Below are 17,577 nucleotides of genomic sequence, written 5' to 3'. Positions count from 1 at the left end.
GGTACTTATCCTGGTCTCCCATGCGGGTGCAGGACCCAAGCACTTGGGCCATCCTTAGCTGCCCTCCCAGGCCACAGCAGAGAGCTGGACTGGAAGAGGAGCAACTGGGACTAGAACCCAGTGCCCATATGGGACGCTGGTGCCGCAGGCAGAGGATTAATCAAGTGAGCCACGGCGCCGGCCCTCAGTTTGTTCTTGAGATGCTGTTTGTGAGGATGAAGGCCAGTCATCGTGACTGTGCAGTGCCCGTCTTCTTGTGGTCTACACATCTTATCCTCACTGTTCCCCAGTCAAGGATGGACACTGTGAGGATTCTTTCTTTCCATATACGAAACTGTACCTAGAAAAGTTATCTCAAGTTGTCCAAGGGCTGAGACACACCACAAAAAGTAACCTCACCAGCATTCTGCAGGATCCATACAACCTCATAACTGGAATATAACCACGCTGCAAAACTTACCGTTTTTCAAAGAATAAACACTATATACTTGACTGAAGTGCTCTAAGAGAAAAATTTTTCCCCATTGCCTTTCTTTTTTTATAAAGTTAACCACTGACTATTTTTAAAAAAGATTTATTTATTTATTTGAAAGTCAAGAGTTACAGAGAGAGAGAAGGGGGGAGAGAGAGAGAGAGAGAGAGAGAGAGAGAGAGAGAGAGAAGTCTTCCATCTGCTGGTTCACTCCCCAATTGGCCACAATGGCCAGAGCTGCGCCGATCAGGAACCAGAAGCCAAGAACTTCTTCTGGGTCTCCTGCGCGAGTGCGGGACCCAAGGACTTGGCCATCCTCCATTGCTTTCCCAGGCCATGGCAGAGAGCTGGATCGGAAGTGGAGCAGCCACTGTGGCCACAGTGCTGGCCTCTCCCCAGTGCCTTCCATTTAGTCAATGCTAATAAGTGTTCATCAAGTCAGTGTGTGTAAGGAAAAGAAAATGATTGGCATATTTGAAACATACGACTAGACTATACTGTAGTAGCTATAATGATGTTTGAATAGGGTATAGTTGTGGGGAGCAACTCGGACTATACTGTTACTGGAATTAAGACTTATTCTATGCATCTGCTCTCCCACAAATGGCGCTGGGAGAGGAGGAAACAGCTTCTACACAGCCGCCTCCAGTTCAACCAATAAACAGCAGGACCTGCTCCTGATTGGAGGAGAGCAGCGTACTCGGCGTGTGGGTAGCAGAGTTGGGATTGGTGGAAGAGGACTATAAAGGAGGAGAGAGACAACATGCACCAGGGAACATCTATCTGAAGGAACACCTGTGCAGCCCCCGAGAGAGCCGGCCGGCGGTGTGCCGCTCCCCTGCGGAAGTGGGGAAAGTGGCAGGGGGAACCGCCCTTCCACGGAGGTGGAAGGGTCGGTAGCCAACCCGGGAAGGGCCGAGCAGGCAAAAGAACAGCGCAGGGTCCTGTGTCATTCCTCCACGAAGAGGGGGAGCGACATAATGGTGCCGTGACTCGGATATGAAGCCTAGGCAGGGTTTAGTGTCGTTCCTCCATGAAGAGGGGGAGCGACAATAGTGATTTTTTTTTTAAAGATTTATTTATTTTATTTGAAAGGCAGAGTTATAGACAAGCAGAGGCAGAGAAGGAGGGGGGTCTTCCATCTGCTGGTTCACTCCCAGATGGCCACAATGGCCAGAGCTGCACCAATCTGATGCCAGGAGCCAGAAGCTTCCTCCAGGTCTCCCATGTGGGCGCAGGGGACCAAGCACTTGGGCCACCTTCTGTTGCTTTCCTAGGCCATAGCAGAGAGCTGGATCCGAAGTAGAGCAGCTGGGACTCGAACCGGCACCCATATGGGATGCTGGCACTGCAGGCGGTGGCTTTACCTGCTGTGCCACAGCGCCGGCCCCCGAGTGTAGTGATGCTTACATCTGCTTTCACAAGGGTGAGAATCCAGTTGGGGGAGAGGTGAGGCGGCGTGGGCGAAGCTGGAGATGTTGGGGAAGCAGGAAGATGCTTTTTGCAGTTCATGTGCCTGACCGGGTGGCTTCATTTTATGTCTAGCCAAGGCACCAAGGGAAACACTTGCTGGCTTGAGTTGTTGCTGACTTCTCTTCGAATCTAAGAAATTTCAGGTTTTTGTTGTCATTCCTCATAAGTCAAACATCTGTGGTTTCATTCCTTTCCTTGAGGGACTGAAGAGTGGCACAGTCCTGAAGTATCCGTGTGCAGTGCTACAATTCTGAAAAGTGCTTTGTTGTGATAGGTAATGGTAGTCATTATTCTTTTAATTTAAATAATCAACAGGGTGAGGGAGGGAGAGGGAGTGCTCTTGCATCCGCTGGTTCACTCCACAAATACCTCAGTAGTCAGGGCTGAGCCAGGCAGAAGCCAGGAGCTGGGAACTCAATCCAGGTTTTCCACACGAGTGACAGGGAGCCATCCCCTGCTGCCTCCCAGCTCAAGCTCTGGCACTCCAGTATGGAATACGGGAGTCCCAAGAGGCATGGTGAGCACTGCACCAGATGGCTGCCCTACCAGGCAGCCTTCTGCTGTGCTGGCCTCTCCGTAAGATCTCAAGTCCTTTGTGTGGCAAAGAGCCCTGGCTTTGGAGCCAGCCAGCCTGGGTTGGAATTCCACAGTTGTAGTTGTGTATTCTCGGTCAGTCACCTAACTCTCTAAATTGTTTCCTGTTCAATAGATGGGATCCTAAAAAGCCTCAAAGGTGCTCCAGTGCCTAACACTGTGACTATTGGTGTCTTAAAGCACCCCCCCCCCCATAAATGTTATGTGGATCTTTCATTGTTTATCTAAACTGAATAATTTGGCATCTTTTTTTCCAGTCTCCCTTTCATAACTTCAGAGCTTCTCATTTTCCTGCACACTATGCCCACATGTGAATTAACTAATTCTATTTCAGTAAAATGTCTGCAGCCATGTTTCTTGTTTCATGCATTCTTGAAAGTTGTACGGCTGTCAGAATTCTGAAAGTGGAATCACGTGCTGTTACGTACTCATTAAAAAGGACCCTTTTGTGAGCTTGGCTTTTCCGGAGGCAGAGCACAACATAATGACTTCCACATTTACCTTCCGTATCTTTCTTCCTTCTGCTGACTGGTTTGCTTGTTCCCACCGGAGTCCTGGTCGTTGATGTCTACCCGAGAAATTCCTACAGGTGTTCCAGCCTCTGTCTTGTGCGGGTAGCCACAGAAAGGTTAAGGTCTTGTAAAATAGCCTCCTCCTTACTCTATTTCCTGTGCACCCTGCAGCAATATTGACTTTTGAGAAGCCGATTAGCACAGACTAAATGTGCCGTCTCTGGGTCTTGGGTCTGGCACCCTGCCGTGGTCTGTTCACGTGGCTTGGCATTTGCACACGGACACCTGGGACGCTCTGTCTTTCCTCAGAGGATTAAGTAACCCAGTTTGGAGCTGACTTAAAACTGATTTTTTTCCTCATAAATTGGGCCCTGAGCACCTTTCATAGATCAAGAATGTTTCTTGGAAGCATAATTCCCACTAAACTCAGTCCCAAGTGTCTCTTCCATAGAAGCGTCTGATTTCTTCTGTCATAATGATGCATTTGGTGGTTGTAGCAGCATTGATAGACGCGTGATTGAACAGGGAGGCTTGCCTGTTACAAATTGGTCAGTTTGATATTCACCCATGTTTGAGACATAAATATAGCTTTGTCAAACATAAGACAGCTCTAGGAAAATCTTTATGACGTTTTAAAGCAGAATAGTGGTTCAACAATAAGTCTAAAGGAATCCCCTATTTAAAAATATATATATATTTATGGTATATTTATATAAACAATTGCTAATGCTGGTGAAATATAGTTACAAAGAACAATTAAAAAGTTTCTGATTTTCAGCTGTGGCTCACCCACAGTGTGATCCTACACCTAGCTAGTGAGCTGTATTTTATTTTATTTTTTTGACAGGCAGAGTGGACAGTGAGAGAGAGAGAGACAGAGAGAACGGTCTCCTTTTTGCCATTGGTTCACCCTCCAATGGCCGGTGCTGCTGGCGCGCTACGGCCGGTGCATTGCGCTGATCCGAAGCCAGGAGCCAGGTACTTCTCCTGGTCTCCCATGGGGTGCAGGGCCCAAGTACTTGGGCCATCCTCCACTGCCTTCCCTGGCCACAGCAGAGAGCTGGCCTGGAAGAGGAGCAACCGGGACAGAATCTGGCGCCCCGACCAGGACTAGAACCCGGTGTGCCAGCACCACTAGGTGGAGGATTAGCCTATTGAGCCGCGGTGCCGGCCTTATTTTATTTTTTAAAATTATTTATTTGAAAGGCAGAGAGTGACAGAGAGAGAAATATCTTCTGTCTACTGCTTTACTCCCCAAATGCCCATAGCAGCCAGGGCTGCACCAGGCTGAAACCTTGGAGCCTGGAACTCAATCCTGGTCTCCCACTTGGGTGGCAGGGGCTCAAGCATTTGGACCATCGTCTGCTGATAACCCAGGCAAGTTAGCAGGGCACTGGATAGGAAGTGGAGCTCATGTGGGATGCCGGCATTGCAGGCAGTGGCTGCATTTACGCTACAATGCCAGCCCTGTGAGTTGTTTTTTAATAGAAGTGTTAGATTTTCATTTTCGTTACACCGTGACCCTATAAGATTGTTTTTGCTCTACGATGAGCAGGTTGAAGCTGCATGAGGTTAAGTAATTGACATGAGGTCAGAGAGCTGGCTGGGAAGCATAGGGAATCAGGCCTAAGGTCTTACCGCAACCTCAGTGGCCCTCCTGCCCCTTTTAAGACTTACTTGTTTGAAAACAGAGAGATCAATCGATCTTCTCTCTGCTGGTTCACCGCCCCCCCCGCCCCATGGCTGCAATGGCCAGGACTGTACCAGAAGCCAGGAGCTTCTTCTGGGTGTCCCGCCTGGGTTCAGGGGTCCAGGGACTTAGGCTGTATCCTGTGACTTTCTCAGGTGCATTAGCAGGGGGTTGGATTGGAAATGGAGCAGCCAGGACTCAAACCGGCGCCCATATGGGATTCTGCATCGCAGGCCATAGCTTAACCTGCTGCAGGATAGCCACGGTCCTAACCTCAGTACTCTTGTTTGTCCACTAAGCAGGAAGCTACACGGCTCATTTTCCAGAAGCCATACCCTTTCTTTCAGGCATTTAAGGATGAAGAAGTCCTAGGATCTTCTGGATTTGCTGGAAATTCTGTAGCTTCTCATTTTTGTAAGCTGCTAATTAAGTATGGAACTTGGGGCTTTGCTCTTACATTTTTAAAAACTGTTTTTATTATTTCATTTGAGAGTCAGGAGAGAGAAAGGGAGACGCAGAAAGATCTTTGATTCTCTAGTCCACTCCCTAAATGTCCACAATAGCACATACCAGGCCAGGCTGAAGCCTGGAGCCAGAAACTCAATCCAAGTCTCTCACATATATGTCAGGGACCCAACTACTTGGACCATCACCTGCTACCCCCAAAGGTGTGCGCCAGCAGGAAGCTGGAGTCAAGCAGAGCCAAGGCTCTGATACGGGGTGCCAGCGTACTGAGTGTGTCCTAACTGCTGTGCCAAATGTGTAACTTAATGCAAAATGAAATGGGTTGATTTTTGCATAGTTAACTTTAGATGTGGATTAAAATTTAGCATTGATAACCCTTCTTTAGGCTTATGACATAAGTCTTGTTTAAAATGTTAAATGTAATCTGGAGTGAGATAGTCATAGCTGTCATATAATGATTAGTGATACATGAAATGATCTGTAGTCTTTTCCCCCACTCTGATCCTTTATAGAAATGTCTCAGAATGAGTTTCTGCATGATTTTGTCTTCTGCTCCTCTCCAAACAGTGAGTTGTTCCTCCTGATTGAAAGGCCATTGGCAGTTGCAGCTTTTGCCAAGTTGATTCTGCAGGCGCGTGTATTGCTTCAACTTGTTCTGTTTAGGGCCTAATATCCAAAATGCATTTCCACCCTAAGACCACAATCAGATTATATAGCCTGCTTGTTAATTCCTGCTGATTATGTTTGCTTCTAATTATTTGCAGTGAAGTAAAGTTTTATGACCTGTGGCCTGGTGAAAGCAAAGATTTTTCTAAGTGTAAAATAAAGTGTATTGGCCGGTGCCGTGGCTCACTAGGCTAATCCTCCGCCTGCAGCGCTGGCACCCCAGGTTCTAGTCCCAGTTGCCCCTTTTCCAGTCCAGCTCTCTGCTGTGGCCTGGGAAGGCAGTGGAGGATGGCCCAAGTGCTTGGGCACCTGCACCCGCATGGGAGACCAGGAGGAAGTACTTGGCTCCTGGCTTTGGATCGGCGCAGCGCGCTGGCTGTGGCAGCCATTTGGGGGGTAAACCAACGGAAGGAAGACCTTTCTCTCTGTCTCTCTCTCTCTCACTGTCTAACTCTGCCTGTCAAAAATAAATAAACAAATAAATAAATAAAGTTGTATTAACTAGAAATTGTCCATAACTGTAACTGCCATCAACATATATTTTGTCCCCCTTTCTTACCAAAAGGAGGCTTAAGGTGTACACTTTCGCTGAATGTAATCTTATTAAATGTATTATGAAGCCCTCAAATTAGGGCAATGTTGTATATGCAGTTGGGGGAGCAGAGTTCTCTGGGTTTTTTTGTTATTAAAATAGTGTCACCTGAACTGTTAAGGAATTGTGCCTTCACACATTAAAAATATGTGTTCATCTACTAGCCAGTTTTATAATGTCGTTTTGGGCACTAAGCATGCATTAAATTGCACGGTTAGATTGATTTGGAATCATTTCTTTTTAAAGAATTTGTGCCAATTCTTTTTCCTCTCCAAAAGAATTGGTTTCAGAGCATGGGCTCTGTGCCTAATGTCAGTTCCATCAGGCTCCTCGTGTGTGTGTGTGTGTGTGTGTGTGTGTGTGTGTGTGTTTCCTTTCCTCTGCTCCCCCACCCCACCCCACTGGACTTTGCCATGAGGAAGATATGTACCTATAATCAGGCGTTTCTTTACTTTAGAGTTATTTGTCATTTCAGACAACACAGACTTTTGAGAAGGAGCTTGAGGTGGGGGAGGTTGAGTTATGTAAACCGTATTCATAGTTAAATATTTGCTTCCAGGGAAGGTGAAAAATGCTTTGTACTTCTCCCGTTGGCTTTTTTTCTTTCCAAAGAGCTTGTCATGCAGCAACAAGAAAAAGTGGCCAAAGGCAGAGAAAACTCTTCTCTTTTCCATGTTGGTTTGTTTTTATTGTAAGACAAACCTTTCATGTTTTATTGTTGCAGAGTTTAAACCTAGCCTAGAGGTGCCAGTCTTTAGTGGAAACAGCTGCAGAGCTGGTGTCCCCTGATCAGGTGGGACTCTCTTTGAAGCAACATGTTTCCTTTTAAAAGAGAATTGAGCTTGTGAGAACTTGAATCTGTAAAACTCATCAGCAGTCTCACCATTGTTTATCTCTTAAATAACCAAGATAGCCAACTTTAGGTAAAATGTTACAGTTAAAAATCATTTTCTGAATTCTTTCCTTTCTAAAGAGAATAGCCTTGTGTCTTAAAAATATCAAAATGGTGGGAAGAAAATTGCCTTTGCCAACTGAGGGCAGCCCAGCTTAACTAAGACCCTAGTGCGCACTCCTAGGTGTAACTCCTTTTGGTTACCCAGAACTGTGATTTTGAGCTCATATTTCTAAGTGCAGATAAACGCCTTCAGCAGGAGCACATGTAGGGTTTGGCATAAATTCTGGAGATTAAGAATTTTCTACTCTGTATTGATATTGGAATGTTGATGGACCAGTACTGGTGGTAGTGGACTTCACATCACTTTTGGTCTCTTTGCTAGGAAAAGTTTAGCATCAGAGAGCTTTCTTTCCTTGGGGAAAAATAGAAGAGACAGGCATGGAGTCAGAGGAACCAGAAAAATGCTGAAATATTTTCCTTTTGGGCTTTTGATTTCTTTGCCAAAAAATTGCCTCCAGATGGAGAGGGGAAGGCTCTGATAGTACACCATTATGTTTTTACTGGCCTCCTCCCCACCCCGCTGCCTGGTTTGGAATCTGTGAGCCAGTCCAAATCATGTACCTCATTTTCTAGTACCAATTTACTGTCTTACTCATCTTCCAGCTGCAAAGGGTGAGGCAAGTGACCTTGAAATTGAACACTGTGCCATTTTACAAACCAGGAAACAGCAGATTCTTGGCCAAAGATCATCAATATCAGCGGTTGCCATGTTCTCTGAAGTTCTTGACTCACACCCACCAGGTAGATTTGGGTCTGTCTGTGACCTGTGTGGAAGGATTAGTCTGGGAATGAATCTGAACAAGCCCTTTGGGCGTTGTGTAGACTTGTCCTATCCTGGTCGCCCAGCATTCTGAGCTGTTGCATGGGGAGCACGGTTTGTTTTCTGACTGTATCTTCCTCCACTGGCCGTTGGCATCTTGGCACTCGGATGGAGTCTGGCCGAGCTGAGCCGACTCCACTGCTCTGATTCCTTGGACAAGTTACTTTCTGTGCCTGGGAAGTGGAGGCTGATACCAGGTCACAATGTTTAGTTTAAATGTGACCGCTGGAGGGGATATTGGCTCCTCGGGGGAAATACTCAAAGGTTAGTTCTTTTTCTGTTTTCATTATGCCAGCCTTGGTTGTGATCTGGGACCTGGCCACTTTTTTGCCATTGAGAGGGGGTGATATAAATGGTTAAGTTGGGCACTAACACGATACCTAACAGGGTAAATTGGATAGGGCAAAGTGGATCATTTTTTAATTAAAATTCATAATTGTACAGGGTATAGTCATATGCACAGCCATGCATTGCTTAGTGACAGAGTTAAGTTCTGAGAAGTGCATCGTTAGGCTGTTTTGTCACTGTGCAAATGCCACAGGCTGCCCTGATGGAAACCCAGCTGATCTGGGCTACAGGTCTGTAGTATTGCATGTTACTGTGCCGACTGCGGTAGGCAGTTCTAACATCTGAACATATCTGAACGTAGAAGAGGTACAGTAAAAAGATAGCATAAGGGATTTAAAATTGGTCCCTGTGTTTAGAGACTTATCCTGAATGGAGCTGGCGGGACTGGACATCACCCCAGGTGAGGGAGGGAGTGTGAGTGAAGGTGAAGGCCTAGGATGCCAGTGTCCACCCTGCACGCTCCAGAGACGCTGCGCACTGGGGCCTCACTGAAGTTCTAAATCCTGGTTTCTTTCTTCAGTAATAATCGGCCTTAGCTTGCTGTAACATTTTTACTTTATAAACTTTTTAATTTTTGAAAAATTTTGGCTCTTTTTTTTTTTTTTTCCAAGATTTTATTTGTTTTGAAAGAGAGGGAGAGAAAGAGATGTCTTCCATCCTCTGGCTCATTCCCCAGATGGCCACAATGCCCAGTGCTGGGCTGGGCCAAATCTGGAAGCCAGTAGCTTCATCCAGATCTCCCACGGGCTCAAACACTTGGGCCATCCTCTTTTGCATTTTCCAGGCCATGAGCAGGGAGCTGGATTGGAAGTGCAGCATCAGGGACATGAACCGGCACTCATGGGATGCCGGCCATTGCAGGTAGCAGTGTACTTACCTGCTGTGCCACAATGCCGGTCCCAAACTTTTGGCTCTTATAACACTTAGCTTAAACACATTAAATAGCTGTACAGAAGTTTTTCTTTAAACCTTTAATCTGTAAGCTTTTTTTGTATATTAAAAAACTATCTTCACTTTTTTAGCTTTTTTATTAAAAACTAAGGCACAAACACACACATTAGCGTAGGGCCACACAGGGTCAATATCATCAGTATCACTGTCTTCTATCTCTCCTTGTCCCATGGGAAGGACGTGAGGCCCGGTGACACCTGGGAATCAGTGCCGTCCTCTGCAATCCTCCTGCAGGACCTGCCTTGGGCTTTGCCTGAGGAGATGCCTCTCCTTCAAAACCATGTCCGTGGTGGTTTGCTTGGTTTGTTTCTTTATAGCATCATAGATTTGCTTGTAGGCAGATAATGTACCATGAACATTCCTCTCTGTTAATGAAAACCTTTTGCTGTTGGGAGTCATGTTTTCAAACTTTCTAAAGAACCCATTGAGGTCTGCAAAAATTTCTGCTAAACCTGCACTGTGGATTTTCTTGGGAGTTCTCTTCTGTTTCTTTGACAGTTTCCTTTCTTTGAAAACAACAACAACGATGACAACTTTTACTTTATTTCTTCGAAAGGCAGAGAGAGAGAGAGCATACAAGCGAGCGTGTGCACACAACAGCCAGGGCTGGGCCAGGCTGAAGCCAGGAGCTGAGAATTCACATCTCCCATATGAGTGGCAAGGACCCAGTGAATTGAGCCCTCACCTGCTGCCTCCCAGGGTGTGCATCAGCAGGAAGCGGGGCTGGAGAGTGGAGCTGGGACTGGAACCCAGGCTGTCTGCTGATGGGGCCGCTGCACGCACGCTTGCCCCTCCTGCTGCTGCTTTAGCCATGCCTCCTGTTCTAGTTCCATTGTAAGCTGAGGGTACCACAGTCGTATATGCGGTCCATGGTTGACTGGAACATTGTCATGTGGTGTGTGGCTGTGTGGATGTGTATGAACGGAATGTGTCTGCATGCATGTGATAGGAGAGAACGACCAGAAACCATTCTGTAAAAACACAAGCAGCTTTTTTCAAGCCAACATCGGCTGAATTGTGCATAGGTGCAAGAATTACTTTGATGAAAAAAGATAAAGAACAGCTTGCTTGCTCATGACACAGGTTTCTGTGTTTGGAATGGAAAGTTCAGCTTGGCTGACTGAGCAGTATTTTGAATTTTTACACTGCATTAGCCAGAAATCATGATTAGACAAAGAAGAAACTCTTGGAATTCCAACAGCACAAGTTTTGAAACTATTAAGGCAAATGAGAACTTTTATGTGTGGTGCTTAAATCAGATTTTGGCTCTCTTCTTTGACATGTATAATTTTTTTTTCAAAGATTTATTTATTTGAAAGGCAGACTTAGAGAGGGGGAGAGATAGAGATCTTCCACCCACTGGTTTACTCACCAAATGGTCACAACAGCCAGGGCTGGGCCAGGCCGAAGCTGGAAGCCAGCAGCTTCATCTGGGTCTTCTGTGAGGGTAGCAGGGGCCCTGGTACTTGGACCATCTTCCACTGCATTCCTGGGCACTCCTGCATTGCAGGGAGCTGCACTGGAAGTAGAGCCACTGAGACTCAAACTGGTACCCATATGGGATCACAGGCAGTGGCCCAACCTGTTACACCAAACACTGGCCCCTAGTTTGTTGTTGTTTTTAAGAATGACAGAGAAATGAAGGGGGGTAAACAGATCTTCAATCTACTGGTTCACTCCCCAGATAGCCGCAATAGCCAGGGCTGGGCCAGGCCTAAGCCGGGAGCCAAGAACTCCATTTAGTTCTCTCACTTGGGTGGCAGAGGCCCAAGCACTTGGGCCATCATTTGCTGCCTCCCAGATACATTAACAAGGAGCTGGATCAGAAGTGATGACGATCCAAAACCCGTGCTCCAGTATGGAATGCCAGTACCACAAGCAGTGGCTAACTCATGGCACCACAGTGCCTGCCCTGGTTGGTTGGTTTGTTTATTTATCATGGAAAAGTAAGTTTATCTTAAAGTATATGACAGTTTTTGAAGTGATACTAAAGATATTTTCAATAAACTTTGGGAAAAATAGCCTATACTTACATCTATGATTATACCAGTGTTATTTAAGTTAAGGCATCAGGGCAAAATGTATTAAATTCATGCTTTGATTGTTTAGTTAAGTGAGTCCCTGCTACCCACGTGAGAGACCTGGATGGACTTCCAGGCTCTTAGCTTTGGCCTGGCGCAGCTCCAGTCATTGCAGACGTTGGGGAATGAGCCAGCAATTGGGAGCTCTCTCTGTCATCTGCCTCTCAAGTAAATACAAGTAAATAAATAAGGGGGAAAAGTGATTATGTAAACAAACTTGCAGATGATACTCCAAAGGTGGCACCAGAATGACCAAGGTTTGAGAAATACTTGACAAAAATGACGATCTGGGTTTTTGTTGTTGTTGTTTTTAAAGATGTATTTATTTATTTGAAAGTCAGAGTTACACAGATAGAGAAGGAGAGGCCAGAGAGAGAGAGGTCTTCCATCCGCTGGTTTACTCCCCAATTGGCCGCAACGGCCGGAGCTGCACCAATCCAAAGCCAGGACCCAGGAGCTTCTTCCAGGTCTCCCACGTGGGTGCAGGGACCCAAGGACTTGGGCCATCTTCTACTACTTTCCCAGGCCACAGCAGAGAGCTGGATTGGAAGTAGAGCAGCCGGGACTCGAACTGGCACCCATATGGGATGCCAGCACGCAGGCGGTGGCCCCATGTGCTACGCCACAGCACTGCCCCCCGCCCCGTTGTTTTTTTTTTTTTTTTTTTTTAACTGAACCTTCCTGCATCCTGTATCAGAGGGCCAGGGTTCAGTAACTGGCTCTAGTTCCTGACTCCAGCTTCCTGCTGTTGTAGACCCTGGGAGGCAGCAGTGAGGGATCAAGTAATTGGGTTCCTGTTGCCAACACGAGAGTCCTGAATTGAGTTCCCAGCTCCTGGCTCTGGCCTGTTGAGGGCATTTGGGAGGGAAATCTGTGGTGGGAGGGACTGGCTCTGTGGCGTAGTGGGTAAAGCCACTGCCTGCAGTGCCAGCATCCCATACGGGCGCTGGTTCGAGTCCCGTCTGCTCCACTTCCGATCCAGCTCCCTGCTAATGTTCCTGGGAAAGCAGCGAAAGATGGCTCAAATTCTTGGGCCCCTTCACCCACATCAGAGACCCTGAAGAATCTCCTGGCTTCCACTTGGCCCAGATGTGGCTGTTGTGGCCATTTGGGGAGTGAGCAAAGGATGGACAATCTATATATCTCTCCTTCTTTCTCTCTGTAACTCTTGGCTTCCAAATAAATATAGTAAATTTTTTTTTTTTTTTAATCTGGTGGGAGCCCTCTTGTGTGCTTGCTTTCTCTTAGATTTTTAAAAAATAATTTTAAATTAAACCTAGAACCTTGATTTTTACAAGATAGGTTGCTTAGGTTCCTGTGAAGTATGATTTAAAACTGGGCATCTCCGTGTTTTTCCCTCCCAGACCAATTAGGCTTGCGTTTCTCTCTGATTCCGAAAGGTGGGCCATCCCTGTTTGAGTGAAAGCCAGGATTCTGCGCCACATTCAGGCTCCAGGCAGTGTGCGTCTCCTGTCTGGACTCTGCCCTGGGAGGACGCAGCCTTGCGATTATCCTGGATTCCTTCTTCCTGTCTTGCTCAGAGTTCTCGGCACTCAGGTGCTGACGTGACCGCTTCCTGCTGCCACTGTTTTCCCTCCTGTAAAATGGGCAGGGCCCCAAAGAGCGTGTGCTCTACAGCAGTCTTGTGGCTGTTCCCCTGCACGCTGGCTGCCCCCTGCCAAGAACAAATGAGGCGGGACTTGCTGTTGGTGTCCTGTTGTGGGCACTGAGACCAGCAGCATCTAGAAAATCTCTGGTGATTAAAAAAAAGGTTAGAGTTGAGAAAACCAACTCTGGGTCGAACTGTGGGGAGAAGGTCTGTTTTATGATATTCACATTTGCGAAATGTTGATATCATCTTTGTTAGGTTGCTGTTAACCTATTTTTTTCTCCTTTGCAGGTACTGGTTTTGGATTAGGAGTCGTTTTCTCACTTACCTTCTTTAAAAGTGAGTGTGCCTTCTTACCTCTCAACACAGTGTCATAGTATGCACACACACAGGACACTGGCAGATGCGTCTGTTTGTGGGGCTAGGCAGGCCATCGGAAAATGAGCTAGACAAAGAATGTGTCCTGGAAAGAGGTCAAAATGGGTTGGGCACCTCCGGCAATCCCCTGGGGCATTGCGTCAGGGTGCCTGATATGGTCACTGTGATATCATTTCCAAAGCCCGCACTTCATGCCAGAGACTCCACTCAGCCAAATCATGCTCACATATTTCTAATTAATTATAATTTTTTCTAAAGGAACTTGAAAATGAGATTCCTGCTGGTTATAAGAACAAGCAGGCCAGAAATACACATGCTTCTTGGCCAAAAATTCTCCTCAGCAAAGGGCAGGCAAGATCCCTTTTCAGTCAGGGGAAGGACTTCTGCAGTTTGGGTGTTGAGTAAAGCCCGAAGGGTCCCTTTGACCACTTTCCCTGGAGAGCTGGCAGGGGACACGTGGGAGCCGGGACCGACCCGCGCTGCTGATGGGAGGGGTCATCTGTGGGCTGGCTTCCGGGAACCCCGCGGCTGACTGTAGTAGGTCTGAGGATGTGGGGAGCTCCTTGCTGAAAGGTAGTACTGCTTTCTTCCTTGTGGGAAGGTTACGAAGCTAGTTAACTGAGCAGATGGTGTGTATAGAGCTCAGCTGTAGAGAGACGTTAAAAAGGTTGACAGTGTCTGCTGGTTTCGTCTTCTACCAGCAGAAGTGCTTAGCACATTTGCTAAGTGAATGGATTTGCTGATTATCTCCCTTGGTGATGAAACACTGACAGTAACGGCTGCGTCGCAGTCATTGGTGTGCTGTGTGTCGGGTGCTGGTTGAACCCCGAGCGGGCCTGGTTAAGGGGGTTGGAGGCTTTCTCTTCCCTTACTCATTCCCTTTTGGGACTTTCCTTTTTGCTCATAGGAAAATCGTGGCCTTTAGCCTTCGGTTCTGGCATGGGCCTGGGCATGGCCTATTCCAACTGTCAGCACGACTTCCAGGCGCCCTACCTTCTGCATGGGAAATACGTCAAAGTACGTATGTATGGCGAGGAACTGAGAGCTCTCTCAGAAGAGGAAAAGGTTTCTCCTGACCCCCTGAGGCACTCTGGACAGTATTTACCACCCGGAAGCTGTGTCACTGTGGGCCTCAGGGATCCTGGTTGCTCCTGCCTTTCGTGGTGTTGACATTGCTCTGGTGCCGGAGGGCTCACTGTGCCTCCAGGTGGACAGGCGTGTGTTAGGTAACTGTGCTCGACGAACCTGCCTGAAAGGTTATCATCAGGTGGATTCGTGTCACTCAGAGGGCCCTGTAAGCCTCTAACGCATGCCCAGGCTAAACCTGGGACCTCTGGGATGTAGCCATTATTCTGCTTTGTGGTCGTTAATTTTTAAATTATGTTTTATTTATTCAGGAGAGAGCTCCCATCCACTCCCCACGTGCCTGCAGTGGCTGGGGCTGGTTGGGGCCAGGCCAGAGCCAGGAGCCAGGAATGTACTCTAGGTCTCCTGTGGGTGCCAGGGACCCAGTCACTTGAGCCATCACTGCTGCCTCCCAGGGTCTGCGTGGGCAGGAAGCTGGCACTCCAGTATGGGACATGGGAGTTGGAACTGCCAGGCCTGGCCCCTCCTCCTTGGTGCATTTCTCCTGATGGAAGCAAGCTGGAAAGTGGTTAGGCACCCGCCAAGGGAAGAAGGTTGCCTGCATCCCATGGCTTTCTGGTGTAGCTGCCTTTCCCTGGGTGCTGGGTGATCTTCTGTTGTTGGCTGCCACTTTCCACTCCCACAGTGCGGGCCATCAGGCCATCATTTCTCCCTAGAGGGTGATGTAAGGGTTGAGTGTGAACATGTTTTGAAGCTATGTAAATAGACACTTCACTTATTGTAGCTGAGGCCAGCCAGAGGGGTGATTGACTTGTCCATTGTCCTGCCATAGAAACAAGTAGAGTGGAAAACGTGGCACAACCGCGTGTCCTGATTCTGGTCAGGAGCTGTGGCCACAAGAATCATCTGACCTCAGATGCCCGTGTCCCACCACAGCTCAGCAGGCTGCAGTTAGAGCTGCCCAGGCTGTCAGCCGCCCTTTCCCCAGCCGAGCTACGGGAGGGGAGTGTGGATGGCTGGTGCTCAGAACCATCTCAGAAGCAGGCGAGGGCGAGGTCAGCAGAGGGGCAGTGCGAGGGGAGGCACAGCTGCAGGCAGGCACCAGGGCTGACCACAGGCCGTTTCCACTGTGCCCTGACGCTCCACTTTCCTGGCACCACAACCAGAGTTTGGGGGGATCCAAAAGCAGGAGGAGAAGAGCTCTAGGCCTTTTCATTGTTTGAAGTGCTTCCATTGTTGGGAACTGAGTGGTGGATAATGGCTCAGGGGTGATTCTGTGTATGCGCATTATGTGTTTAATGGCTGGGAGGTACTGTGGAAAATAGTTAGATTTTTTACAACCTTGTGTGTCCTGCTCCAAAATGGCCTTGTAACTTTATCTGAACTTGAGCCTGTGCCTCAGTGTTGTCATCCTCCACTCTCGGAAAAGAGGAGCAAAATCCCACTTGGGCCTCGTCCACTGCAATCCGCAGGCAGCTGCTTGCCGAGGGCCAGGCGTGCCTTGGACCGTGCTAGATGCTAATGGGCCATCTCCCCAGACCTCTCTGTGGATGTCAGAGAGCTGATCGGCCTCCTGCCGCTGGGAGAGCAGCGTCCCACTGCGGGTTGGAGACTTGCCACAGGCATTTTGTTGGGAGGCTGTAGGTTCAGCGTGCTCTTTTCACTCGCCTGTGAACAGGGAGACAGGGACCCACATCCCCGGGCTGCTGCCTCTGAGATGGGCCCGCTCTGGGCCGGGTGGGCTGTGTCCAGTCTTCCTTCCTGCGGGGTGGTTTCGCGGCACATGGTGCGGTGAGGTTCCGGCTGCACGCGTCCCGCCGTGCACTGTGGTGAGCCGCGTGTCCTTGCCTTGCAGGAGCAGGAGCAGTGACGCACACCGAGAACGCTCCGGAGGGAGGAAGGGAGGAACCCCGCTCGCTCCTCAGGAACACCGTGGCGCCCCAGCTCGCAGCGGTGCCGCCGCCGCGCTTCCAACTCCAGCGCTCTGCTGTGTCCGAGACCAGCCTGTTTTTTGTTTTGTATTTTCTCTCTGGAAGTTGTGAGGAGATGGTCTTAAGAGAAATAAATCAAACACAAATAGGAAGCCTGGTGCTTGGCCATCATCTCTGTACCTTTGGTCTCTAAGCATGAGGAGGATGGCTGGGCACACGCGTTCCGCCCTCTCCCAGTGTCCTCTGCAGCCAGAGCCAGCGCGCCAGCCTCCCCACACGCCCCTCCAGCTCACTCGTGGTCTGACGCAGCTGCGCCTGCACAGCGCTGCGCTGTGGTGGGGAGGGCACCTTGACTAAGTGAGCGCCTGGCTCACTGCACTGGTGTCAGGGCCTACAGCTTCCTGGAACCTGGTGCGGTCCAGCCGTGGCCCTGGGGGCTTCTCGTGGGATTATCTCTCACAGCAAAATGAAAATGGGGAGCCTTGTCTCATGTGCCCCTTCATCCTGGAAACGTAGCATTCGTGTCTGTTTTGAGAGGCAGGGTGACAGCACCCATCCACTGGTTCACTCCCTGTGTGACCGCCACACCGGGCTGAAGCTAGGAGCTGGAAACAGCATCCACGTCTCCATGGTGGAGGGGAGTAGGAACCCACACTTGACCCATCACTGCTGTCCCCCAGAGTCTGTTAGCAGGAAGCTGGTGTCAGGAACCAGAGCTGGACATCGGCGTCAGACTCTGGGATGTGGGCGTCCTCACTGCTAGGCTAGTGCCCACCCCATCCTGTAAGCACTAACGGCGTCTGCACTGAGCCAGGCACTGTCGTAGGCAGCTGAGATCAGGCCCTGCCTTGAAGGAGCTCAGCGTCTGATGGGCAGACAGACACGCAAACGGGAACTGTTAGGCCAGGGAGGAAGCGCAGAGAGAACCAAGGAGAAGGAGCAGCCAGGCCTGCG

General features: G+C 48.7%; 1 protein-coding gene across 2 annotated transcripts in view; it reads left to right on the top strand.

The window, feature by feature from the left end:
* MICOS10 (mitochondrial contact site and cristae organizing system subunit 10) overlaps positions 1 to 16,775 on the top strand; it is a 38,240-nt gene extending 21,465 nt beyond the window's left edge. Inside the window, exons 2-5 of one of the 2 annotated variants that reach the window (XM_089301419.1) lie at positions 5,719 to 5,772; positions 13,520 to 13,567; positions 14,514 to 14,623; positions 16,548 to 16,775. In XM_089301419.1, coding sequence (XP_089157545.1) covers positions 5,719 to 5,772; positions 13,520 to 13,567; positions 14,514 to 14,623; positions 16,548 to 16,562 — 227 coding nt within the window. In that variant the 3' untranslated portion in view covers positions 16,563 to 16,775. The remainder of the gene's footprint in view (positions 1 to 5,718; positions 5,773 to 13,519; positions 13,568 to 14,513; positions 14,624 to 16,547) is intronic. The other variant, XM_002716006.6, reaches the window with a different exon arrangement.
* The last annotated feature ends 802 nt before the right edge of the window (positions 16,776 to 17,577 follow it).

Source organism: Oryctolagus cuniculus, chromosome 7, assembly GCF_051225735.1.
Source record: "Oryctolagus cuniculus isolate XC-2025 breed Fujian yellow rabbit chromosome 7, ASM5122573v1, whole genome shotgun sequence".
NCBI lineage: Eukaryota > Metazoa > Chordata > Mammalia > Lagomorpha > Leporidae > Oryctolagus > Oryctolagus cuniculus.
This window is presented reverse-complemented; position numbering and strand designations above follow the sequence as displayed.